This window comes from Hemicordylus capensis, chromosome 1, assembly GCF_027244095.1.
Source record: "Hemicordylus capensis ecotype Gifberg chromosome 1, rHemCap1.1.pri, whole genome shotgun sequence".
Lineage (NCBI taxonomy): Eukaryota > Metazoa > Chordata > Lepidosauria > Squamata > Cordylidae > Hemicordylus > Hemicordylus capensis.
The window spans coordinates 25,350,428-25,378,393 of NC_069657.1; the positions used below are offsets into that span (position 1 = coordinate 25,350,428).

Below are 27,966 nucleotides of genomic sequence, written 5' to 3' on the forward strand. Positions count from 1 at the left end.
ATCAAGCAGCGGCCATACTCAGGTAGACATTCTGCCTGGGGTAAGGGAGCAGCAGAAGTGGTGTGGAAGCCTGCTACTCCAACTCCCTGCATGGGTAGGGAGCATCAGAGCAGGAAGCACGCCTGTGGCCAGAAGACAAAGTCCTGCCCGTGGCTCCCCCGCCCCTTCTGATTTCTATTCGCACATCCAAAGCATGCACACCCCAAACCATGCCCTCTGCATCTGACATCAAATGCAGGGGATGTGGCCACTGCTTGGGAGAGGCTCCATTTGGACCCTCTCTCACCCTCCCTAGTCAGCGTTTCATTGAAATGCTGACTGGCTGGGCTTTTCTCCCCAGTCCAGCCAGCGTTTCAGTGCCTGCACTGCCAGCTGGGTGCAGGAGGCGGCAAGGGGGTAACCTGGCCAAGGGCAAGAGGATGTCTTGGCACACTCTCTGCTCTCCACCCTGGCGGCCAAGGGATGCTTGTCCCTCTTTGCTCCACGGTCCCCATGCCCCTGCGTCAGAGATTGATTGATTAGATTTATTTATTTCTTTTTACATTTATATACCACCTTTCGTTAAAAGACAACCCCAAGGCGGTTTACAAAAGTTAAAACATACAATAAAAAGACAATAAAAACATCAAGCTAAAAAGTATAAAAACATATAAAAACAGGCATAAAAACAATACAACAGATAAAAAAACTGCCTAATAAAATCTCTTTAGGCAGTTTACATTAAATTTTAAAAACCTAAAAACAACCAATAATTAAAACAAATACAACAGTTAAAATAATTAAGAATGTATCAAAATCCTAACTAAAAGCCTGAAGAAACAGGTGTGTCTTGAGGGCTTTCTTAAAGGCAGCCAGAGAAGGGAGGCTCTTATTCTGACAGGGAGCATGTTCCAAAGTCCCAGGGTGGCCAGAGAAGGTGCGGTTCCAAGTCACCACCAAATAAGCCAATGGCAACTGCAACCAGGCCTCTCCCGAGTGTGTGGGTACATCTGATTGTGCTATGCAAACATGCACAAACATTGGCTGACATGCTGCATAAGGGTACGTCAGCCCAGTAACATTGTGTACATGCAACTTGTGCAACTGCAAAAATTGCACAACTGTCCTTACACAAAGTAAGCAAATTATTTCCAAAGGGGTTACTCCTCTGTAACGTTTGCACAATTTGTGCAGTTGTGTAATTTGTGCAATTGCGCTACTTGCGTGCGCGCAACATTACTGAGCTGACGTAGCCTTGTGCAGTATGTCAGCCACTGTCTGACGAGGTCCAAAGATTATCAGGCCCCAGGCTGTGTTCTTGCACAGGCTGATGAAAACACCAGCATCAGGTTAGAGCTCCAGCACCGAGTCCATTCTCCCAACCCATCACAGTTTTGGTGAGAATTATTACCGCCATCCTACTTCTTACAGTAGGTTTATATTTCCTGCTTCGAAAAGCAGCTCTTCTGCAACAGGGCTTATCTTGGGATTGTTAGCCCCTGCTAACTGGGCAAAGAGGCACCTTTTTAATGTGATGATTCTCTTTATTTAGTCGGGGAAGAGTAACTGGCCCTATCCGTCCCCAGCACAGCATCTCTCCAGTGACTGTTGCTGGTGTCTCTCTTATGTTTCTTTTTAGATTGTGAGCCCTTTGGGGACAAAGATCCATCTTATTTGTTATTTCTCTATGAGCCCCTGGTGGCGCAGTGGTAAAACTGCCGCCCTGTAACCAGAAGGTTACAAGTTCGATCCTGACCAGGGGCTCAAGGTTGACTCAGCCTTCCATCCTTCCGAGGTCGGTAAAATGAGTACCCAGAATGTTGGGGGGCAATATGCTAAATCATTGTAAACCGCTTAGAGACCTTCCAGCTATAGAGCGGTATATCAATGTAAGTGCTATTGCTATTGCTAAACTGCCTTGGAAGCGTTTGTTGGAAAGCGGTATATAAATATTTGTTGTTGTTGTAGGTTATGTTTGGTTTCTCTGTGGACCCATATACATGAGCAGATTTGGGGAGTAGGGACTTTGCAAAGGCTAAGACAGAATGCCTTTCCATTCCCCTTTAAGCAAGAACTGAGCCCACAGGTCAAGGGTAAGTTTATTTTAATGGCATGCATGAATACTGTAGTGTTATCTTTTCGTCCTGGAAGGTGTTCCCTGAGGCTCCAGCTATTAATAAGCCCCAGTTCTTTGTTTAAGGCAAATCTAGAGCTGCTGCACTAACAAACATAAACGTCGGACACAAAGATGACTGTACTAAGTGTCACTTTCATGCTCTCCCTAAGAACACCTACACTACAAACTAGCTTGCCTCATAGCCATTCCTGCTATTTGAGGGATTCTGTGAAATGTAGTTCTGTGAGAGTGTGTAGGCTAGGAATCACTAACAGAATTCTCAGATCTCCTGCCAATCTATAATTCCCAGGTTTGGGAGGCAAGGTAAGCTACAGCAATATCAGCTAAACTGGTATAAAACTTAGACAGATGTGTAGTGTAGATCGGCCCAGTCTCTACCATATGTACACGCACGGTCAAGTGAAGGCATCTCAGCAGGAAGCCATTTGGTTGTAAAGTCACAGAGGAATGAGCACTTGTGTTCCTTGTTGAAGACTAACCATTAAGTTAAAATTGCAATGTAGCTCACAGATAAGAAAATATCACGGGCTTATATACTGCACAACAAGCCTACTGCTTAGGCAGGTGACCACTCTCAGAATGAGGCTCATTTGAGCCTCTGTCTTTTAGCATGGGAGAAATTTAAACACAAAAAGGTATTTTTTCTGTTTCTTACCATCGATTATCTCTTCTTTTACTTTGTGTAATTCTTTTACAACTTCCTCCAATATTTCCTAAAAATACAAAACAGTAGTCATTTAATTTAAAAAAAAAAATCCGCTTCAGCTTGGGAAAGAAAAAGGAAGTTCCTTGAACTTGTGTAGAACTCCATGGGCTTTGAGCACCCTCCTTTTAAGACAAGGCTACAGCATCTGGGGCCTCTTCGTTTGGAAAAGAGGGGACTGGGGGAGACATGATAAAGGAGTATTAAATCATGCATGGAGCAGAGAGAGTGGACAGAGAGGAATTTTTCTCCCTCTCTCACAAGACTAGAACCAGGGGTCATCCTTTGAACCTGACGGTGAGGAAATTTAGGACCAACAAGAGTAAGTACTTTTTCACACAGTGCATAATTAATCTATGGAATTCTCTGCCATGGGATCTGGTGATAGCCATTAGTTTGGATGGCTCTGAAAGGGGCTTAGACAAATTCATGGAGGGCAGGTCTATCCATGGCTACTGGTCTGGTGACTATAGGCCACCTCCAGCCTCAGAAGCAAGATGCCTCTAAATGCCAGTTGCAGGGGAGCAACAGCATGCTATCATGAGAGGGCATGCTCTCACCTCTTGCCTGTGGGCTTCTTAGAAGCATCTGGTGGGCCACTGTATGAAATGGGATGCTAGATTAAATAGGCCTTGGGCCTGATCCAGCAGGGCTGTTCTTATGAACTGGCTTAAAATAGTGCTAACTGGAATAGCACCCCCATTTTAATCACCTTTTCCCCCTTTTGCAGGCAGTGAACATGGTGGGGGCACTTTTCCATAGTTTCATGAAACTTCACCAAGTTTTGGGGGGGATGGGATGGTTTACAGTAACCAATGGCCTGTCTTCCTCATAGACAGTGCTATGCTTTTGTGAGCAGTGGTGGCAGGTGCTGTTGCTTTCCCCTGCTGTTGGGTCTTGCTGGCCACCATGCTCTACACCCCACCCTGCCCCCCAGAATGCACTGGCGAATGACACTATAGCCCCATTCACACATTATGTTAAACACTCGTACAACAAGTGTACAGTGTATACAGGTACAGATCTGTGCACAGGTACAGTTATTCACACATTAGACAGTACCTCCTATATGTACCATGCATTTGAGGGGTCTGTACCCAGGTTCACTTTTAAAATGAACAGTCATTCACACAAACACATGTACAAGTGAACAAACTGTTCACTTGTACAGCATGTCTGAATCAGTCTCATGTCATGACATAATCTCATTCTTGGTGCATTCCAGAATAGAAGAATGGTGGCAGTCCCCTATGTAACCACAGGAACAGCCATTTTTTTTCTCCCAGAATACACTGGGTATGATGCTATATCATCTCCCAGTGCATTCTGAGGAAGAAAATGGTGACCAGCAGGATCTGGCAGCTAGGGAGAACAGGCCCACAATGAAACTACTGAGATAACTCCTGCCACCCCAAACAGCAGTTCAAAATCCACCAAATTTCTTTTTGGCAAATCTAGTCAGGCCAGCACTATTAAACAGCATTTTCCACAGCAGAACACCCATCACCTTGTATGCTGCACCAGAGCAGATACCTGTACAATTAAAAATCCAAATGCGCTCAAAATGTTCGAGGAAAAGGTATACAAAGGTATACTTTATTTGCATAATGTAAGATGATACTTCATTTCCTTGACAAACAATTTGGATATTTTGCTACAGAAGTGACTGTAACATGTGCAGGTCAGAAGAGGAAGCTCTGACAAAATCTGCAGGCTGATTCAGGACCACTTCAGATATTACCCGTTACCTACAGAAAAAGTATATGCCTGCATATACACAGTCATGTGCTAAGTACATGTCTGGGTTTTTTGCCACATGCACATCCAGTCAAGTGTATGTTTGTGGCAACGAACTAGAGGGCTGGACACGAATTGCTGCCTGCCAGTGTTCTCCATGTACAAAATCTGGAACATATAAAGAGGCGCTTTAGAGAGCCCGCAACATGAGGAGAGCAGGGAATAGCTGCTCCGAATGAGAGCCTTTAGTTCCCAGGTAAGTTCTTCTCTATGTGGTCCCAGCAATGAGGGAAGATGGCGGTTTAAATTAGTTTTGGAGAATGAGGACTGAACTTAATCCAATCACCTTGCTTGCTCTTCCTTTCAAGTGCCATGACATCAGTAGTGGCCCAAGACCTCAAGAGGCATGAGGTAGGACAGCAAATCCCAGCCCTGCCCCCCCACCTCCCCCCCACCCCCGCAGTAGCATGCACACGTACCTCCACCTTCTCTTTTCCCCCCTTTCATGGTGTCATGGCTGCGGCTTGACTCAACACGTGTCCCCTCCTCCTCCTCTTCGTGGCAGCGATAGCCACTGCCTGACTCAACTCACCCACAAGCCCTCTTCCACATCCTTTGCACAATGAGTTGGTGGCAAAAGAGGACACCAGGTGGAGAGCAGAGTCCTGCTAGGCACTCTCCACGTTTCTCCTTCCACTCGCACTTTTCATGGCCAGTCCAGTGGTGTCAAAGAGGAGAGGAGGTTGTGGCACAGGCAGAGGGGAGGCAGTGCAAATTCCCACTTCCTACTCTTCTCCTTGGAGGAGAGTTGGTCTCGTGGTCACAAGCATGAATTGTCCCCTTTGCTAAGCAATGTCTGTCTTGGCTTGCATTTGGGTAGGGGACTACATGTGAACTTAGTAAGATATCCCTCTTAGGGGATGGAGCCATAGCTGAGTGGTAGAGCATCTGCTTTACATGTAGAAGGTTCCAGCTTCATTCCCTGGCATCTCCAGGTAGGGCTGGGAGAGACTCCTGCCTGGAACCTTGGAGAGCCACTGCCAGTCCATTTAGACAATGCTGAGCTAGATGGACCAAAGGTTTGACTTGGTATAAGGCTATATTCCCTTTTTGTTTTTTTGCAGTAGCAGCAAAAGCTACTGCTGCCTGACCTGGTGCACACACCCTCCCCGCCTTCTTCCTTTGGTGCTGCTGGGCTGGTTATGAAAAGGGGGAGGGAGTGGAAAAGGAACTCGTGCGAAGAGTGGGTTGGGGAGACACTTTAGGAAGTGTCTCTCTGGTACTTACTCTGCACATGATTTGCTCTACTGCTCCCTCCCAGCCAGCCCAGCCCAGCCCAGTGTTCAACAAAGGGGGATGAGGGTGTACACACATGGCTCAATGAGATGGCAGCTATCAGTGGCTGCTGCCAAGAAAAGGAGAAGGAGAGGGATAATCACAAAGCAGTTCTTTGCCAAGTGGTGGACGTTCTACTACTCAGCAAAGAGCTGTTCCAATGGTAATGGGTGTGCTGCCACCCCAATCATTTGCTGCCTGAGGTGACCGCCTCACCTCTCCTCATTGGAAGGTCACCCCTGCATTATATTTGCATGCCATGAGTCTTGGAGGTCCATTTTCTTGGCCAATCTGACACTTATTTAATGACCTGCAAAAATATTCAAACCAGGCTAATCAGTGCCCCTATTCAGAAAAAGCAACTGGTTTTCCTGGTTAATAAAAATTAATAACAATTGGTTAATAAAGATGAATAAAAAGATCTCTCCTTATCTGTATTCATGGAGGGACCAAATCCCAACTTACTTGTTTCATGCGATCAAAATCTAAGGTGTCCATTGCCACGTCATTGCTGCTGCTTGCCGGTTTCATCCTTGAGCAAGGGAAGAGGAAGAAGAAATAAAAGTGTAAAGAAGGACATCCCCTGCTCTATGCTGAAGCCACTGGCTATGTTTATTAAGGCACTGTGTCAGTACTTCCATATTCAACAATGTGGTGCATTAAAGCAAGTGGAAGCCCACCACAGAGCTCACAAGCAGTTAATTGCCTTGGCAGCTCCCTCTTGCGTCACCTGGGAGCACTTGGTAGGCAGCGTGATCTTCCGAAGCAAGCAGTATTGAGCCATCACCATCACACATCACTGAAAGACCCCCGTTTCCAACCTGAAAGCGCATTAGGGAGGAGCAAGCCGAAATGCATCAGCGTGCGTGCGGGTTTTTTTTTTTTTAATCTGTAATGCGAATCTAGATTTGCTTCCATGACTCTTTGCTTGCCAAGTCTTTCATTGCAGTTAATCATTTACTGGACAACATTAGCAGAGGCTTCCAGGTCAGGACTGCTGCTGGGTGCATTTTCAAAGCACTTTCCCTCTGCCGTGCACACCTGCCCTTGTTTTTCCATAAAAACATCAGTGCTTTGGTCATACACCGCTGGCTATGCCACTAAAAACGTCATCATCTGCACCAAACGCTGGCTTTTATTCAAGCATGCACTCAGTGTTCACTCCAGTGCTTGAGTTGGGGGGACCTCGTGTGGTAAAGCCTGTGCAGTGCATTAGCAACTGGTCTTAGAGCCGTCAAGTGTGAGAAGAAGGGCCGAACCACATGACAAGTTTTGTATGGCGTGATGTGGGCCATGCAGTGAACACGATCACGATTGCTTCACCACGGATTGCTTCACTACGAAAGTCACTGCAAGATGTCTGGGAAGGAATCAGCTGAATGGCAGCTCGTAACTTACGTGTGTGGTAAAGCAATCAGATGAGCCCATCTGCACAGTTCCAGGGCACAGAGCACACACTCAGCAATGTGTGTTTTACTACCTTAGAAGGGTTGCTTCAAACCCAGGGAATTCCACCATGGAAATTTTATTTTGCACATGACACTTAAGCTTCCCTTTTTTCTTTAATGTAAGAGTCAAATTCTGCTTGTACTTTCATCTGTGTAAGTTTGCTGAAGGCCACAAAATGGGTCAGAAATTTAGTTATTTCATTTAGAAAGGCACTTGCCTATCTACCAGTATTTTTAAGAATGTGTATATATGTACAGAATAAAGCTAGTGTGTTAGTTTGTGGCACTCACTTCACCTTGCCTCTCATCACATTAGGGAAGTGGACACATGGTTTAGGTGGAGCAGGGAGTGGTACCTTTAAGCACGAGTAAAGCAGGTCCTTACTTGCTGCTCCACCTCCCCAACGCATTTCCTGTTGTGCTGCTGTGCCACTCAGTAGTCCACGTGCAGCTGTGTCCATGTGCATCCCGCCGCCATGTGCAGGCTGCTGCTGCACGCGGACTTCGGAGAGGTGTAGCACTGAATCAGGAAACGTGGTGGGGCGATGGAGGAGAAGGTAAGGACCGGCTTTACTGGTGCTTAAAGATTCTGTTCCCTGCCTCGCCTAAATGATATGGTGCATCCCTATTGGGCACACCAAACTGATTCATGCAGATCCCTTACGTCACCTATTTTCTAACCAACTCCTAGCATCAACATGATGACCTGTTGCTATCTCTGGGGACTTGCTGCAGACCGTTCCAGTGGCAGCATCTGGACTGCGAACACAGATGATGAACCTGTGTTGAGACTTAATAACTATGAAAATTGGCATCAGCATCCTAGGTTGCTAATTCTATGTGGTGGTCCCTATTTTGGGGGTCTCATGTGTACTGAATTACCATAAAGCCACTTACAGTTTAGTGCACTTTACAAAATTCAGCAAATGCAGTGGCCCACATGTTCTGCAGCTGTAGGAGGGCAGAAAAAGGTCTGTGCCCCTGCAAGGAGGTTGCAGAGTAGCTGCGGAAAAGGCTTCCTTCACAGGCAAGAATGCATGGAGGGGGAGAGGGGAGCAAATTTTGCTTCTCTCCCCTCCCTCCAAAAGTCCTTTTGGCTTTTAGGAATATGCTTGAGGGCTGTGTGGCCTTCATGGACATATTTCTGAAAATCAAAAGCACTTCTGGAGGGAGGGGAGAGAAGCAAAATTTGCTCCCTCCTGTCCGCACACTTCGCCGTAGAAAAGGCCTTCTCCGCAGCCTCCTTGCAAGGGGCAGCCCTTCTAACCTCCCTACAGCTGCAGAACATGTGAGCTACTGTCCTACTTTAGTAAGCATCACCCCTACACAAATCTCACTAGGGGCAGCATTTGCTGAACAGCAGATAAGCAAAAATGATGGCAAAGTGAGAACGAGGTGTACAGGTTGTTAGCTGAAGAATGAAGAATTAGATGATTTTGAAAAGGGGTAAGCCATGAGATATAGAGGAGCCAGAGCAGCGTTTTTTCCAGTACCTAAAAGACGGTTGGAACTGAATGGGACTCTTGGGTTCAGGACTCTTCCCCACTGATGGATTTCTACGGCAATGGAATGAGAGAGGATATGGAATAAGCACACACAGAAGCATCATGCTCGCAGTCCAATACATGCAGCTGACCTAGAAAGGATCCTCTGCAGCTCACCTAGAAAGTAATGAAGCGACTGGTTTTTCCACAGAGTTGCTTCTCTCCCAAAGCTTCTTCCCAGCATCTGCAGGGGGGAAAGAAAAACAAATAATGAAGGCCACTGACTTGATTGTGGAGGGTTTTTTCTTTTGCATAATAAAAATCAAACTGATTTCCCTATATAGCTGACTTCCTCTCCTTAGCGAGGACAGATGTTCCAGAGAGATAAATTAAACAAACAGATCTAGGCTAAGAGCAATGAAAAGTCTGCTAAATTGGGAAACTATCAGCAAAAATGCAGGGGTGGCAGAGAAAATGCACTCTGTTTGCTGTGTGCTAAATCCACAGGAAATTCTGACTTTTGGCTTTTAAATATACAAGGCAAATGTAAAGAGAAAGAACACAGTTTACAGGGAGTTCATATTTCCTGTTCTTGTTTTTTTTAACTCTTCTGCATGATATCCAAAGTGGGCTAGGTAACGTAGGAAAGGAGTATCGACATGGGAGGGGTGGAATTGAGGAAAGAGCCACATGAGTGCCATGCTACTGACTAGCCTCTGGTCTCCAAATAAATGAATGAATGAATGAATGAATGAATGAATGAATAAATAAATAAATAAATAAATAAATAAATATAATCTAGAACACTGAGCATGGGCCTGAAGGGAGTTGGGGTCCAGCAACATCTAGGGACCCAAGGTTGGGAGCCCGAGGCTAAGTTGTCAGCTGTACCTGTGGTTAAAAAGAATGTTCCAAATGAGAGAAGCTGGCAAGTCTCTATTATATTACTTTACAGTTAGTGCTTGTGCTAAATCAACAGGAAATTCTGACTTTTGGCTTTTAAATATACAAGGCAAATGTAAAGAGAAAGAACAGGCAGCACAACGCGCCTGCTTGTACGTCAATTTACTTTCCTCCTAGGAACTTAAGAAGCTGCCTTATACCAAGTCAGGCCATTGGTTCATCTTGCTCAATATTGTCTACACTGACTGGCAGCGGCTTCTCCAAGGTTCCAGGCAGGAATCTTTCCCAGTCCTACCTGGAGATGCTGCCAGGGATTGAACCTGGGACCATCAGCATTCAAAGCAGATGCTCTACCACTGAGCTAAGGCCCCATTATCCAAGGGGAATATCTTACAGCAGAAAGTGCTCACATGAAGTTACACATCCAAATGCAAACCAAGACAAACCCTGTTTAGCAAAGTGGACAATTCGTGCTTGCTACCTCAAGACTGGCTCTACGCATCTTCCTCTAGGTCAGGCGTTCTTGGGTCTCCAGATGTTGTTGAACTTCAGCTCCCATCATCCCCAGTCACAATTGGCCAAAGGCCAATTGTGACTGGGGATGATGGGAGCTGAAGTTCAACAACATCTGGGGATCAAAGGTTGGGAACCCCTGCTCCAGGAGTTTCTAGCTACAGTTCCCCCATCTGCCCCACCTTCACTGTACCAATGGCACATGTACCTAATAATAATAAACAATAAAAATAAAATAAAATAAAATAATCATAATACACTTCTTGTCAACTAAAAAGTTTTCAAAGTGGGTTACACAGCAAAAAGAATGAGAAAATGCTTGCCTGCTCCTACGGGGAACACAATAAAAAAAAGAAACACAAGGGAGAAGAGCCACTGCAAAAGATTCTATACTGGGCTGAAATGGGACAGTTGCTCTCCCCCTGGTAGATATAAGGCAGCCACCACTTTAAAAAGTGCCTCTTTGTCCCACTAGGGTTACCAATCCCAAACTCTTGCCTTGCCCCCAATTCCATGCTTTTGGAATTGGAGTAGGCTTTTGCAGAGAGGGTTATATTTTTGTTTCAAATGCCCAGCACATCTGCCAATTTCAATGTTTACTACACATTTTAATGATAAAAAGCCAAGCACATTCTTTTAAAAACCCTTTTTAATAAACTCTGACAGGTGGGGGCAGGGAGTGACCATGATTGCCACAAGAACCAGTGCTCTGCAAAGTTGGATGGGAGAAGGAAAGAGGTGGCTTCATGATCATTACAATCATCAACATCTGTCCTAAAAAGTGCTAAACCAGGCACCCCCAAACTGCGGCCCTCCAGATGTTGCTGAATTACAACTCCCAGCATCCCTAGGCACAATGTTTTGTGGCTGGGTATGCTGGAAGTTGTAGTTCAGCAACATCTGGAGGGCCGCAGTTTGGGGATGCCTGTGCTAAACCCTCAAAGTATGTCCATTTGATCATTTCAGCCCTCAGGATGTGAACTGGCACCTTACTTCTGCTCAAGTATATGGAACTTTGCAGGCAAAAATGTTTTAAACCAAAATTGCTTCTTGGGAATTAACTCCACAAACATTTCCATTGTGACCACTTCTGCATCTTTCAAGATACAGTCAGACTCAACGACGGGGATGATCACCAAATTTAACTCCTTCAAGCAAATTTCTATGACAGTAGCAGCAACCTGGTTCTTTCTCAGCACTAAACAATATACTGAAATAAACCACAACCTCAAGCCACAATCCCAAGACATTTTGCACAGGTGAGTCACCTTGAAAACCAGAGGAGATTAAGCATGCTTACATGCTGTACTGAATTGTGGTCTTAATTCTGAACATGTCTTCCAAGGAGAAAGCTTATTTCACTGAGATCCAATCATTTTAGCCTCTGCTTGAGGACTGGTCGACATAAGATGCTCTAAGTTGCTGAGAAAGTCACCTCCTAACCTTCTGAACCTGGGACTTTCTTCTCTTGGAGGGGCAATCCGGAAACTTCTGGCTTCCTATCGTTTCCATGTTTGATGTAGCACAGTCCGACTGTACCACTGTTCAGAACCAGCCAGATTCTGAACTCAGACTACACCAATGAAGTCCTTGCCAACTGCTGTTGATGTTTTGAAAAAGGGAAAACAGCAAGCAACACAACATTTGTTTCAAATGGGGTTTGCACTCATTAAAGGATCAAGCAGTCAAAAAGTCGTTTATTAGAGAAGTCAGCTTCACCATCCATCTGAGTCCCTCCTGCTCCTACTCCATGCTGTAATAACAAGAACTTCCTAGTAGCTGTTCCCTTTATCCGTACTTTCCCCCTGTGTTGCTGTGTTATTGTTCCTGACTGCTGCCCCACCTCTCCTACTTAGTTCCACATACATTGATAGATCTTTCCTTTTTATAACACTGACAAAAACAAACCCTTAAAAAAAAAAAGGAAGGAAGGAAGGAAAACAAAATTTCACAAGACAACCCCATTTACCCCTTTGTTTAGACATAGTCTTCTAGTTCAGTTCAGTTCAGTTCATTGTGATCTTTGATCAGATAAAATAGTCTTTTAGGTGATGGGATCTCTGAACCAGTCTACCTGCCCAAGTCCTGATCTCTTTAGCTAGAGAAGAGGTCATTCCTTCCTGGTGATACCTGGAATCTGTGGCATCTGAAGGAGACTGAGATCAGCCAGTCATCCTCTTGCTCACCTGGGCAGGGGAATCTGGATTGACTCCAGCTGCAGATTCAGACAGTGGAGTAGAATACTTTCCCTCCTGGAGCTGCCTCCCCTCACTCTCTCCAGCTGGTTCCAAGTCTGTAGTAGGCTGGCTGCTGCTCCACAAGTGTCTTAGATTTCTTCTCAAGATTTGGCCTTCTGGTGTCATCACCTCAAAACATCACATGCTCATTTGTCTTTGGACCTCAGATTTCTGTCACTCTTTATTCTGTTAGTTGAATCCAAACTTGCTCACTCACATGGATTTCAGGTAGATCCTTGGCTGACTTGTAATAATGGGCCTGTTTTAATTTCTGTTCTGTTAAAAGTCCAACTCATCTGTTGAACCCTCATCTGTACAACACTCATCTCTAGCTGTAGTAAGTTGCCTCGTGTAGGCTGTAAAGTTTTTGTCCATTGACCCATCAGACCCTGTGCTGGACTCCCATCCAAAGCTTGTGAAGGGGTATTTCAGGTCTAGGATCGCTAAATATGCTTCAGTCCCACTTCCTTGGTTTAGTCAGAATTCTCTTAGCCATTTTGACAGCTGATTCAACTTTCCCATTACTCTGGGGATAAGCAGGTGAAGATGTCTGATGATCAAATTCCCACGGAGTCTGAAATGCTCTGAATTCTGCCAACACTAATTGAGGTCCATTATCTGAGAACAGAGTATCTGCTATTCCATAGTAGGCGAAATGGCATTTTAGTTTCCATATTGTCTGAGATCTGGTAGTGGATCTATCTCCCCAAAATTGGAATAATAGTCTACAGTTATGAGATAGACGTCCTCTTGCCATTAAAACAAATCTACTCCCACCTTTTCCCAGGGTTGTATTGGTACCTCATGTGGGTGCAGAGTCTCCTTTTGTTATTTGTCTCCCAAGTGAGCAACAGATCTCACATTGTTGCATGAATGCTTTCCACTGGGCATTCATTCCAGGCCAATATACACATTCCCTTGCTCTATGGAGACAACTCTCAATTCCCATGTGTGAGGAGTGCAGCCTTTTCATTGTGTCTGAGCATAATGCTGCAGGGATAACAGCTCTGTTACCCTGGAAAAGAATCCCACCTTGAACGCTGAGCTCCTCACTCATTGCAAAGTAGGGTACTGCCTTTACTGGTAGCTCATTCTTCGACTCCGGCCAACCCTCAAAGATAACATGTTTGACTATCTGCAGGCTCTTGTCTTGTGCTGTGCCTTCCTGTATTGCCTGCAAACGGGGACAAGAAATTGGTAGGTACTGCAACCTATTTATTTATTCGATGTCCTTCTCTACTGAACCCACTGTGCTGGGCTTTATGAGGTAAGCTCTGCTTAATGTGTCTGCCAGTAGAAGATGTTTGTCTCGCTGGTACTGGATATGCACATCATAGTTCTGTAGTTGCATTAGCATTAGCATTCTCGGAAGCCTCTTTGGGGCACTCAAAAATGGCTTCCGTATAATGGTTTCCAGTGGCTTATGGTCTGATTGGACATGCACAGTCTGCCTAAACGTGAACTGATGGAATCATTCCATTCCAAATAGTACAGCCAAAAGTTCTTTTTCAATGTGTGCATAACCTCTTTCCGTTTCTGACAGTGCTCTGCTGGCAAATGCAATTGATTACTGATTCTGTAACAGGGCAGCTCCTAGCCCTGACTCAGATGGGTCACACTGCAACACTAGCTGTTCATATGGACTGTAGTGCTTGAATACAGGGGCCTTGGCTATTGTATCTTTAATAGCTTCAAATGCTTGCTGGTGATATTCTGACCATTCCCACTTCACCTCATTGTGCATCAGCTGCCCGGGTGGCTCACAGTGATCAGCTAGCCCTTTGAAAAACTTTGCTAAGAAGTTTGCCATTCCTAAGAATCTTTGGATTCCTTTCACATCCACAGGTCTTGGCATCTTCTGAATTGCTTCAACTTTTCCTGAGTCGACTGTCAGACCCTCTGCTATCAACAGAGGACCAATGTAAGAAATTTCGTTTAGTCTTAGTCTGATCTTGTTTGGGTTAAGTTTTATATTTCTTTCCAGCATTGTTAATTTTTTTTAAAAAAGGACAAAAAGATACAGTTTTTTGTCAAGATCTCTAGCTGCATCTATTTCAATATCTCCTTTCCCCACAATTAAGATGCCATCTGCAATGATTTTTAGGCCTAGGATATTCTCCAGCTCCTGGTTCAGCATGTGCTGGAACACTTCTGGAGCAGAGCTTATGCCCATTGGCATATGGAGCCAACAATATCTGCCAAAAAGAGTTGCAAAGGTCAGATAACTTGAATCTGTGTCCAGTTCTATACACCAGAATCCATTTTTACATCCAATACTAAGAGCACTTTCCCTCAGGATAGATTCCATACCACATCATCAATGGTTAGTAGTGGGTAATGGTTGCATTTTAGCACTCTGTTTAGGGGTTTAGGATCAATATAAATACACATTTTTCCTGAAGTTTTTTGTACAATGACCAGGCTGCAGATCCATGCTGTGCTGGTATCTACTGGGGCAATAATGCCTCTCGCCTGTAAGGCTGGCAAATTCCTGCTTCAGTGATTCTGCCAGTGCTACAGGAACCCTCCGTTTTGGGGTCATCACTGGTTCTACACTAGGATCTAGCTAAAGTTTTAGATTTCCTGCCTAGCATCCTTCACCCTGAAAAACATCTCCAAACTCTTGCAATATCTGTTCCATTGTCAAGGCCGCTGCATGGTTCTGCTCACTGGCCTGGCCTGCACTGCTTTACTCCCCAACAGTGGTCTGTAGTCCTCTTCTTTCACAATAACAAATTCTAAGATATACTGCTTATCATTCTTTGGGTTCTGAACCTTAACTCTGCACTTGCCCACTGGTTTCAGAGTACTCTTGTTGTACAGAATAAGCAACCGGCCAAAGGGTTCAATCTCAGCCAGCACATCCATCAGTGACAGTGGCAGCACATTGCAGGGGGCTCCACAATCCAGTTGAAAGCGAACTGGCCTTTTGTTTAACAGCATAATGGCAAACAGTGTCGTGGCATATATGTACTGTTTTCCCCAGCATCCGCCACTACATGCACATCAAGATTTGGTGATCCTATGGTCAGGCTTAGGACATCCTCAAACCTTCAGATTCATCACTATCCTGCAATGCCTTCAATCTTAAGCTTGGAGGTTACTTAATACTTCTGCATTGACTCTGGAAGTGGTTTGGCTTGCCGCACCCTTTGCACTGCTGCCCATAGGTGGGGCATTTTCCCTTTCCCTTTTCATAATGTTTCCCACAATATAGGCATTGTATCTTGGGCTTCCTTTCATGAGGCTGTCTGTTCAGCCTGTGGCGGCGCCCAGACTGCTGCTGGACAGCATGCACTTGCCTCTCTGGTCTGCATGCTAGTAGTTTTAGGCTCTCTTTAGAAGCTTCTGCTGCCCTTCCTATCTCCGGGCAGCGATTCAGTGTTAAATCTGCTTCCCCCAGCAATCACTCACGGAGCTGCTGAGCCACATAGAATTCTATCCCGGATTAAAGAGTCTGTTAGTGCTCCAAAGTTACAGGATGCAGCTAGTGTCTTTAATGCAGCAACATAAGCATCCAGACCCTCTTCAGTTCCTTGTTGAGTGCTGGACTAGGACCGGGGAGACCCGAGTTCAAATCCCCATTCAGCCATGAGACTTGCTGGGTGACTCTGGGCCAGTCACTTCTGTCTCAGCCTAACCTACTTCACAGGGTTGCTGTGAGGAGAAACTTAAGTATGTAGTACACTGCTCTGGGCTCCTTGGAGGAAGAGCGGGATATAAATGCAAAATACTACTACTACTACTACTACTACTAATAATAATAATAATGGGCCCCAGGCCCCATAGCGGCCACAGAAATCACCATCAGCCAATAACAAAAAGCAACTTTACTGGGAACAGCCTATATTCTGCGACGATATCTATAATAACAGCAACAACATTGATAATAAAATCCAGCCATCCCAGGTCCTTGGGAAGGACTCGATGTCTGGATAAAACAAACCAGTCAATAACACCTGTCTGACTGTGTAAATAAATAATAATAATAAAAACAATAACGTCCCACTGGTTCATTCTGTTTTGGAATGCAATCTCCATCTAGTGCCTTAAGTGACTGGTCTAAAGCAGAGTCCATGCTGAGGCCAGGAGCCTTGCAAATCTCTCTCCCCTTTCCTCCTATAAGGTAGGACAGCATTTACCATACACATTTCTTCCTCTCCCTCCAAGGCTAGGTCCAGATACAGTTCAAACTTCTCTCTCCAGTGCTTCCATGCCTGGGCAAGATTAGGTCCAGCGGATATGGAGATTTCAGGCCTCGCTCCTTGCCGCAACCACTCTTGCTGTATGCTTTGTTCGTGCTACGCCGCCTCTGCTGGGTTACGTTTCTAAACCACTGCTGCCATGTTTCAAGTGGGGCTTGAACTCATTAAAGGATCGAGCAGGAGTCCATAACAAAAGTTCTTTTATTAGAGAAGTCAGCTTCAACATCCCTCTAGGTCCCTCCTGATCCTACTCCATGCTGTAATAACAAGCACTGGTTCCCTTTATCGGTATCTTCCCCATGTGTTGCTGTGTTATTGTTCCTGACTGCTCCCCCACCTCTCCCACTTAGTTCCACATACATGGATACAGCATGGAGTACCTGAAGAATTTTGCTGCTGAACAGGGCCTCGTGTGACAGGCGAAGGTGAAGTGCTTGCATCTTCCTGAAAGAAAGAAAAAGGAAACAAAGCTTCAGCTTAATGCTTCAAAAGAAATTGTACTTCCCAAGGACTTCTATATTAAGAGCAACCAACCTTTGCCATACAGGATCTCCCACCCTTTAAGATCCACAGCAAAGCAATGTCTTGCCTGTGATTAAAGAGGACTTCCTAGTTTTTCACATCTCAGATGTCAGGATCCTAATTTGGTTTTCGTTTTGTTCTACCGTTTATTCTGCCCCTCCTCCATGGAGCTCAGAGGTGTAGACAAAGTTCTCGCTCCCCTGCCGCCCTGCCATTATATTCTCACAACCACCCTATAAGGTAGCTTAGGGTGGAAGCTAGTGACTGGCTCAAGGTCTGTGGGAGGATTGCTGGTCTTGTGGTAGCAAGCATGAATTGTCTCCTTTGCTAAGCAGGGTCTGCCCTGGTTTGCATTTGAATGGGAGACTACATGTGTGAGCACAGTACGATATTCCCCTTGCTTTGGGAAGAGCATCTGCATGCTTGCATAACAGCAGCTCTGCTGGATCAAGCCCAAGAGGCCTACCTAGTCCAGCATCCTGTTTCCCATAGTGGCCCACAAGATGCCTCTGAGAGCTCACAGGCAAAAGGTGAGGGTATGCAACCCTGAACTGAGAGTGAATCTACATTTGCTTCTCAGACTAATGTACATATCGTGAACTTTTACTGAAGAGGAAGCCCATTGAACTAAATCATTTACTTCTGTGCAATCCCACTTGCTTATTACAAAGCAGAGGCAGGGAGAGAGAACAGTCACTTACTTAAAAGGAAGCCCATTGAAATGAATCATGATTCATTTACTTCTGTGTAATCCCACAGCCCTCACTGGAGGAGCGCTGGCCTCCCCTCTGCCTCCTCCCTCCTATTTATTTATTTATTTTTCTGGAGGCATGCCAGTTCCTGTCTTTCCCCCTTCCTGGCTCACCACAGGATTCCCTTTCACTCCCATACCCCCATAAGCAGTTCCCTTGTTTTGTCATTCCAAAGGATCTCACACACCCCATTCCCCTTCTTCTTTTAAATTTCCCCCCAGTTATTGCTTGCGCAAAACTGGAATGATGCAAGACAAAGTTAGATTTTTGTTTTGGAACAGGCCTTCCCCCTGCTGGTGGATTTGTGCAAGGCAGCCGAGAAATTACAAAAAAAATTGTCACAGAGGGGCAGATAGATGCGTTTCAAGGAGGATATGGACACTCCTGCCCTGAAAACACATTGCAATGGACAGAAAATATGAATGACCACCAGCCTAAAATGAAGCACTGAATAACACTTTACTCTTGGCCACATCCTGTGTCTCAGTTTGAACCCTATTCTCTACATAAGAGGTGAAGGCCTGAGAGCATAGCGAAAAGAACATAGCCAACAGGGATAGCGAACAGGGCACTGGAGTTTTGTGGGAGTTCAGCGGGAAATGTGCGGGGGAGCCTGGAACAAGTCCCTGTAATCACAAGGAGCCCAGTGGAGAAGAGAAGGTAAATACGGACCCCTTCCTCATATAAGTACTGATCTCTCCCTCATATTCCTGAGAAAGGCTGTTTGGACAGTCAAATAGCTGACCAATACAGCTGAGATCTATCCTTCTAATAAACTATCTCTAAATACTGTAAACAGCCAAGAACACCAGTTAGGAAGACAGAAAGTCAGCAGGGGAGGGGGCACTTCCCAGTGTATTGCACAGAGTGTCACATGTATGACACATGTATGTGTCACATGATCAGGGTGGCGGATCTGGAGAAGCTCAGAGGCATGTGGATGAGACCTTCAGGGACATGGTAGAGGCATCCCACTCCAGGGCTGATAGCTACTCTGCAGTCAAAGAGAATGAAGGTCTTAGGGAAGGAGGACATCGGTCTGAGGAAGAAGGAAATGCTCCTTTAGAAGGGATCCCCTTCCATGGATGATGAGCTCATATCCTCTCGCACAAGGGATACTCCTCTGGGGGGTGAGGGCCTCCTTGTAGTGGATGATTCAATCATTTGAGGTATAGAGAGATGGGTTTGTGACCCACGTGTTGACCGCACAGTGACTTGCCTGCCTGGTGCGAAGGTTGCGGACATCACGCAGCATCTAGATAGACTGTTAGGCAGTGCTGGAGAGGAGGTAGCTGTAGTGGTGCACGTCTGCACCAGTGATGTGGGGAAATGTAGTTGGGACGTCCTGGAAGCCAAATTTAGGCTGATAGGTAGCATACTGAAGTCCAAGACCCCCAAGGTAGCATTCTCAGAAATGCTACCCATTCCACGTGCAGGTACAGTGAGACAGGAAGAGCTGAGGGGTTTCAATGCATGGATGAGATGTTGGTGCCGGGAGGAGGGGTTTAGATTTGTTAGGCACTGGGATAAATTTTGGGGCAAGCAAGGCCTGTAGAAAAGGGACGGGCTGCACTTGAACCAAGATGGAACTAGACTGCTGGCACTTAAAATCAAAAAGGCTGCACAGCAGCTTTTAAAACAGGCCACTCAAATGACCTGGTGGGCCGAAACCAACCGTGACTTGTTTCATGGGGGCCGAGGTCAATTCCTAGGGTGCTGATGATTAGAGTAACACTTAATATCAACCAATCAACTGAATTAAAGTGAAATGAATTAAAAATGAATTAAAAATGAGTTTAATCAATATTTAACTTTTGATGTTCTGGCAGTCCAAGATTGATTTAAATTAATATGAAATAAGTTGAATTAAAATTCATTCTAATAATATAAATATTATACAATCTGTACAAAATACATAATAAAATGCATTGTTCTTCCTTTCCACCTCTGCCAGATCATCACACAAAACATGGAACATTTTTATGGGGGGGGGGAAATGAGAACCTCTTCTCATAATTTTGGAAAAGAAGGGAGAAGGGGAAAGAAAGATGGAAAGGATGCAGCAGGAGGCTTGGCCTGAGAGAGTGAGAGAATGGAGCAGTCTTGGAGAGAGAGAGGGAGAGAGAGAGAGAGAGAGAGAGAGAGAGAGAGAGAGAGAGAGAATGGAGCAGTCTTGGTGGGAGAGGGAGAGAGAATGGAGCAGTCTTGGGGTGTGTGTGTGTGTGTGTGTGTGAGAGAGAGAGAGAGAGAGAGAGAGAATGAGAATGGAGCAGTCTTGGAGAGAGAGAGAGAGAATGGAGCAGTCTTGGCGAGAGAGAGAGAGAATGGAGCAGTCTTGGTGAGAGAGAGAGAGAGAGAGAGAGAGAGAGAGAGAGAGAGAGAGAGAGAGAATGAGAATGGAGCAGTCTTGGTGAGTGAGAGAGAGGGAGAGAGAGAGAGAGAGAATGGAGCAGTCTTGGTGGGAGAGAGAGAGAGAGAGAATAGAGCAGTCTTGGTGGGAGAGAGAGAATGGAGCAGTCTTGGCGAGGGAGGGAGGGAGGGAGGGAGGGAGGGAGGGAGAGAGAGAGAGAGAGAATGGAGCAGTCTTGGCGAGAGAGAGAGAATGGAGCAGTCTTGGCGAGAGAGAGAGAATGGAGCAGTCTTGGCGGGAGAGAGAGAATGGAGCAGTCTTGGTGGGAGAGAGAGAATGGAGCAGTCTTGGTGGGAGAGAGAGAATGGAGCAGTCTTGGTGGGAGAGAGAGAATGGAGCGGTCTTGGCGAGAGAGAGAGAGAATGGAGCATCTTGGCAAGAGAGAGAGAGAGAGAGAGAGAGAATGGAGCAGTCTTGGCGGGAGAGAGAGAATAGAGCAGTTGGTGGGAGAGAGATAGAGAGAATAGAGCAGTCTTGGTGGGAGAGAGAGAGGGAATGGAGCAGTCTTGGTGGGTAGGTGTGAGAGAGAGAATGGAGCAGTCTTGGCGGTAGAGAGAGAGAATGGAGCAGTCTTGGCGGTAGAGAGAGAGAATGGAGCAGTCTTGGAGGGAGAGGGAGAGAGAGAGAATGGAGCAGTCTTGGCGGGAGAGAGAAAGAATGGAGCAGTCTTGGTGGGAGAGAGAGAGAGAGAGAGAGAATGGAGCAGTCTTGGTGGGTGAGAGAGAGAGAGAATAGAGCAGTCTTGGTGGGTGAGAGAGAGAGAGAGCATAGAGAAGTCGGTGGGAGAGAGAGAGAGAGAGAGAGAGAGAGAGAGAATGGAGTGGTCTTGGTGGGAGAGAGAGAGAGAATGGAGCAGTCTTGGTGGGGGAGAGAGAGAGAGAGAGAATGGAGCAGTCTTGGTGGGAGAGAGGGAGAGAGAGAGAGAGACTTAAGAGACTTAATTGCGCAGGCGCGCCTCGCAGTTGGGAAGCAACACCGGGCCAAATAGCAGACCTGAGTGTCGCTCTGGTTTCTGCTGCTGTGCACCACTGCTGCCATGGGGGAGGGTAAGGAAGAACACCGCACCCCCGGGCTGTGCAGCGGCTGGAATTTGGGGGGGGGGGTTAAGCAGCAGGGGGAGGAAGAGGAAATAGCCCCGGGGGTCAGGAAATAAGGCCTCGTGGGCTGTATCTGGCCCCTGGGCCGCATGTTGTGCAGGCCTGTTTTAAAATGATGCCCGGGTAATAGCTGATGGGAGCCGGATCGCCCCTGGATCCCTTTTTAAACATCGGTGTTACATTTGCTACTTTCCAGTCCTTCGGTACAGAGCCTGATTGCAGGGATAAGTTATATATTTTAGCAAGGAGGTTGGCGATTTCACATTTGAGTCCTATGAGGACTCTTGGATGGATGCCATCTGGCCCTGGCGATTTGTTAGTTTTCAGTTTTTCCAGACAGTTTAGAACATCATCTCTTGTATCTGACTCAGTTCTTTAGCCTCCATCCCCTAAAAGCCAGGTTCAGGAACAGGTATATGCTCAGTATCCTCTACCGTGAAGACGGACGCAAAGAACTCATTTAGCTTCTCTGCAACTTCCATATCCTCCTTAATAATCCCTTTCACTCCGTTATTGTCTAATGGTCCAACCGCCTCCCTGCGCACACCTTAGAGGGAACAGTGATCATGCCTTAATTATAACATTAAAAACTTAAGCATAGATAATACATAAACACTCATGTTGCTCCCCAAAATGAGAGAAAGAAATTTGGCTGGCTTGTTGCAACAAGCAAAAATCATCTTGCTCATTATCACAACTTGTCCTCCTGCTTGCTGAGCTGACTGACTGTCTGTCTAGCTAATCTGAAGTTAGAGGGCAAGTATAGCACCATTGTTGAACAAAGGTTCCACAAAAGAATATTTGGCTTAAAACAGTATTTTCGCTGGAGCATTTCCCTTCCTCTGAACAGCACCTTCCTCTAGCTGCTGCCTGCAGACTCCTCACTCAAGGGTAATAAAGGGAGAGACACACACATGCCCTCCAGCTCTTCATTGTGACTTTAGGCAGCCCCAGATCCCCTTGGAGTACCAGCACACTCTTGTTGTATTATATCTAGTAATCTTTTATGTTTTGTTGTTTACAGGATCCCCCTTGGGACAAACTTCTAGAGAGTGTTGAGGGTTAAGATTATGAGGGAAACAGCTATTAACTAGAGAGCCAGCGTGGTGTAGTGGTTAGAGTGCTGGACTAGGACCGGGGAGACCTGAGTTCAAATCCCCATTCAGCCATGATACTAGCTGGGTGACTCTGGGCCAGTCACTTCCCTCTCAGCCTAACCTACTTCACAGGGTTGTTGTGAGGAGAAAACTCAAGTATGTAGTACACCGCTCTGGGCTCCTTGGAGGAAAAGCGGGATATAAATGTAATAATAATAATAATAATAATAATAACAACAACAACAACAACTAACTATCACATACATTATGAGGGAAGCAGGTATAACACAACTCTCTCTCTCCTCTCTCTCACTTGTGAACTGCCTCACCGATTTAGACCAAATTTAGTCCAGTTGTAGGGATAGTGAAAGGGAAGTAGGCAGATCAGTTCTTACCAGAACAACTTGGATTAATGTAAGCCGCACCGAGCAGTAATAAAATAAATAAATAATAAACTTTGTTTGTTAGCCGCTCCATAACAAATTGTTCTCAGTAGTGCACTGGAATGGTGGGGCACAAATATTTTAAATCACTAAATACCAGTTGAGGATGCATTTTTCACTTTCAGAAACTCTACAGTGTTCACGAGTGTCCCACTTACATTTTGGCTTTCCTCCTCCTTCTTATCAGCTGGTTTGTCCGACTGTGATGCTGCTTTCCTCCTTAGGACAGAGTGGAACAGAGACTATAAAATAGTTCGTTGGAAAGGCATTCATTCACTTGTCCTGTGTCCATCTCCCTCCTCCCACCCCCTTTACTTTGTTGGAATGTTTTGTTCATAAGGCACAGAGAATCTGTCTGCACTGTACAGGTATTATTGCCACCAAACTGGTCGCCAGGGCGCTTTCCAGATTAAACCCTACAACAGTGTCACTCCAGATCTGCTAAGTGTGCTTCCATACTTCCCGTGCTGTGACACCGCAACCCCTGCACCGACAGCAAGGTGCCATTCACATTTCTGATGCCTTATTCTGGATTTTATCTTTGCGATATAGTACTACCACGTTGCATGTGCATTACAAAAAAGGAGCGCTATTTTCCCGTTGTAGGAGTTTGAGATTCTGGGGATTGTTCTCAATACAATCCTGCCAAGCTGAAGCATTTTATCCCTGTTGTAGGGTTTAATCTGGAAAGTGCCCATGTCTGACCAGATAAAAGCTGTGACCTTTGTGGTTACTCTTCCTCATACAAAACTGTAGATGATGCCTGTACAGTTCAGAGAGATTCACCAGGGTTACCTCACCCACTAGAGTCCTGTAGGCATTGCTTTTCTGTAATTACCTGGAATTAAAAATGGAGTTTCCACATACAACTATTTTATTCAAGGTTTTTCCTTGTGGGGAGTGGGTGGATTAAATTACTATTTTACTATCATTTCCCTTCGCTTTTTTCAATATAGCAAAATAGCACTATTTTGGTAAGAAAAAGAAAATGAGGAAAAATGGAAGGTAAATAATAACTGAACATACATATCTGACAAATTAAGGGGCAATTAAGGGGCACCAGGAAACAGAAGCTGACAGATTTTAGGGACAATTCAGCACAAATACTCTGGCCAGGTGAGCAGGGGAGCAATACAATGGGCTGAACTCACAAACAAGATATGTTTAAATTAAAGTTTCCTTTAAAAGCCATAATAGTACTTTGTCTATCTGCACTGGACAGGCTGGTGCTGCAGCTGCATTTTATAGCAAATCAATCACCACAAATCAGTTCTGAAGAAAAACAGAGAGACAGAATGGAACATCCTAGAAAGCAATTATCTGACTGTGTTGTGTGGAGTCACCATAAAAAGCGATGATGGGGTGGGTGGGGGGGACAATTGTGGAAGCATCCCACCCATCCAGAAAGGGGCAGCCCTTTCATGAGGCAAAGTGACTCGGGTGTTCCCAACAGCAGATTATTTGGGTTCCGGCAAGGCAGCAAAATGCCTTCCTGGCCTTCGCTTTAAGATAAAGAGAGTCTGGCACTGTGCTTCAGGTGCACAGAGGTCTTGAGCTGCCACTGTGACCACAGACAAGATCTCCCATCTCTGGAGAGCCTCTGACAAATGCCTCTCCTGCCTCACCCTGAAAGCCTCCAAAGCCCCACCCCCACTGCAGAGTCCCAAAATTAGAGGTAAGAACTGGTGACCCCTGGATTTAATCGGGGCACCAACCCTCTCCATGCCCCTGACCCACAAGCTTCTTTAAAACCGTTAGACAAGATTGGAGGAAAGGTCAAGCAGCAAGATGTGCAAAGATGAGAATGTTCTTCCTTTGCAGTACCCTGTCTCCCATTTGAGTCAAGAACAGGCCTGTAGCCAGCTGGTTGCATGGTGTGTACCTGCCACCCCAAAAGATTCTCTTCCCTCCCCAGCCTCACTGACTGTTTTCACTGAACATTTTATAACCTGCCTCCCCTGACTTCTGCAATCCCCCCACCCTCATTTTTTTTTTAGGCTGGTTACAGGCCTGGTCAAGAGCCAAGTCGATGTGGAAGGAAGGAAGTGGTGGGCAAATCTGTCAGCAGAACAGGAGGTGGGAGGGGAGATGCCACCTCCCCATTGCCAAAGTGGCTCAACTGTGAACTACTGGCTATCCTAGCCCCTAGATACTTAGGTAGTCCTAGATAGTTTCCTGGAAGTAACAACTATCCAAGCATGGCAGGATAATTCGAGCTGCTATCCTAATTGCTTGGGGCAACTCAACACCATACCATGAGGCTCGCCAATTCCATGGGATCCCTGGAAACATATACTGATGTTCACAGATCATGCAAACATACTGGCTGACATCCAGACTAGCACTGCACTTGTGCAGCAAAGTTGCACACACATGCAAGAAGTTTGCATAGTTATGCTAAGTCCTGGGAATGCTCGAAGCTGCACTCTTGTGCAAACATCCCCACCAACATATATGGATTGAGGAAGAAGTTTCTCAGTCAGTGGCACCCCAGAGGTTGGGCGCCTTGTTGAGCAAACACAAGAACGTTTGCACTAGTGCGATACTCGCCTGGAATGCAAGCTCCTGATGTAGCACTGCTACCTAGTGCAGCGCTAGTCTGAATGTCCTCCGCTTTTCCTCAGTTCCTGTAGGAAGGACTCAGAACCACCAACCTTTTTGCCAGGAGTTTATTCATTTCTTCCATTAGTCCACCTCCGCCACTACTTGTCCGATTGGCATCACTCTTGGAAGCCCCACTGGGACTGGAACCTCCTGAACCATCCTCTGGCTTTTAAGGCAGAAATCGGCATTTTAGATCCCCCCAGACAGTCAGGGCTAAGAGTCTGCTTTGGTTTCATCATCTACTTTTGCTTATTATGAAATGTTAAAGTTCACATCAGCTGCCTGAACTGAGGTGTCATAAAATCCAAGGCACCAAGGGAAATGGTCGGTTCCATCCAGCCAGTAGCTAAAGTGCATTATGGGACTGCTTTTAAAGCTGCATGTTGCTTTACTCTTTGACATTTTCATTGCAACAGTTCTTGACATGGAGGACATTCACACAATCAAAAACTGTGTTCTACCCGAGTTTGGGAGCTCTGTGTGCTCCCAATTTTTGGTTGCGTGGAAGCAAGATAGGAGGAGAACCTGGGTAGCTTTTCCTCCTACCTTGCTTCCACACAATCACTTCTATCCAGGTTTTCCTCTTATCTTGCTTCCACACAACTGAAAATTGGGAGCACACACAGCTCCCAAACCCAGATAGAACACAGTTTTTTATTGGGTGAATGGCCTCAGTGTCTTGCTAACATCTAAACATGTATTAGCTCCACAATGCATGGGCAGAAATAAAATAATACAATTTGTAGAGGTTAATAACTGAATCCAATAATATTAACATCTTGATTGTAAATGTGAAAGTAAACCCTGCTGAACTGAATGCAAATTACTTCAGTGTTATGGCCGCAATCCACAGTGTCGACACTGTGTCACATTCTTATGGCCACAATCCACACTTATTCTCTAGACCCTTTGCTTCAACAATAGGTTTGCTGTTTGGTAGGGGCAGTGCTGAGTAATGCATGGATCTGGCGTACAAGCACCATTGCTTGTGTGCACATCATAGGACTGGATTGCAGCCAGTCATCTGATCCAGAGCCATGTGTACCAAGTGAGTTGACTTCCTCATTTTTTTCCTCTCCAATGGAGAGAAACCTCTGTGTGTGCATCACTTACAATGCAAAGTGATAAGACTGGTTTGGTATGTTAATATGCTGGGTTCTACACTTCACTGTAAAGAACTGAAGAGCAAAAGCAGCAGAGGAGAGCAATTCTTAACAGGGAAATGGCCAGCAGGGAAAGGGCTAACCATCCTCTTCCCTCCCCTCATCACCCCATTGCTCTTTCCTACCCTTCTGCCTTAACTTCCATGACATTAAGTAGCAAAGACCTTGTACAATTTTGCATATTATACATGATTACAAGTTAGGATCTACATACCCACACTTTGCTGTGCTCTTTAGCTCAATATTGGCCTGGGAGACTGGATGCATCCACGCAGAAATTCTACAAGTGGAGCTTCCCCAGTCACATGCTAGAGATGCACCTGATGAGTCTCTGACTGATGCATCCATACAAAGCACAGGGCTCTTTCCCCCAGCAATCAGTGTACTGAACGTCCAGACATATTCACTCCGCAGTTTTAAAGCATATAGTTTGTTCTTAAGACCTTCCGGTTTGAGCTGGCTTTAATGGCCAGGATGTGGGGTAATTGTAATTTTTGTATTTTATATATTTCTTTCACTGGGTACACAGGTTTTGTATTACTTTCCTTAACCTGCTGTTAACCACACTGAACCTTAAGAAGCAGCAAGACACAAACCGCACCAAGCCCTGCGAAGGCAACACAACCTGAACAAATATCCGTATGCCCCAGCAAACGTCTTGCACAATCCTTACCCGCTGTACTCTCCTTAGTTTGGCACCAGCCAGGGCTGCCGCTAGTCCGTACACTGACCCGTCATCAGTGCCGGTACCTCCACCTGCTGGCAGTGGGGGCGGAGGAGGAGGCGCAGATCCTGTAGGCGGAGGAGGTACTGGTGGTGGTGGAGGAGGCGGCGGTCCACCCGATGAGGCAGGTATTCCAGCAGTGGCAGAAGGATGACCTGGTGGGAGGACGGGGCCTGAAACAAAGAACAACAATTGGGGAATCTCATACATCTTAACCCTACTCAAAAACAAATATTTATTTGCTGCTTCTCAACAAAAGTTTCCATAGCGGTTTACTCGGAGAAATAATAAATCCTTGTCCCCCAAAGGCTCACAATCTAAAAAGAAACATAAGACAGACACCAGCAACAGTCACTGGCGGTTATCAAATCATGCATGCTGTACACTGGGTGTCCAGCAATCATGGGGAGAACCTCTCCGTGGGTACAGCATTTATTTTTTGCCAGCACCACCACAAGGTTCTTGTTCTGCTA

At 45.7% G+C, this 27,966-nt stretch overlaps 1 protein-coding gene and 1 non-coding gene across 16 annotated transcripts in view; both read right to left on the bottom strand.

Moving 5' to 3' along the window:
• The window catches only part of EVL (Enah/Vasp-like), a 254,336-nt gene that overhangs the window by 1,766 nt on the left and 224,604 nt on the right, over positions 1–27,966 (bottom strand). For 12 of the 15 annotated variants that reach the window (XM_053258108.1, XM_053258116.1, XM_053258081.1 and 9 more), the window contains 8 exons: positions 27,443–27,666; positions 25,657–25,772; positions 23,161–23,221; positions 17,062–17,125; positions 9,001–9,067; positions 8,833–8,895; positions 6,357–6,423; positions 2,772–2,829 (listed from right to left, as the gene is read on the bottom strand). In XM_053258108.1, the coding sequence (XP_053114083.1) occupies positions 2,772–2,829; positions 6,357–6,423; positions 8,833–8,895; positions 9,001–9,067; positions 17,062–17,125; positions 23,161–23,221; positions 25,657–25,772; positions 27,443–27,666 (720 nt within the window). The remainder of the gene's footprint in view (positions 1–2,771; positions 2,830–6,356; positions 6,424–8,832; positions 8,896–9,000; positions 9,068–17,061; positions 17,126–23,160; positions 23,222–25,656; positions 25,773–27,442; positions 27,667–27,966) is intronic. The other 3 variants (XM_053258140.1, XM_053258066.1, XM_053258051.1) reach the window with 2 other exon arrangements.
• TRNAS-UGA (transfer RNA serine (anticodon UGA)) lies at positions 10,026–10,095 on the bottom strand. Its single transcript has one exon. It is a non-coding gene; the product is annotated as a tRNA-Ser (tRNA).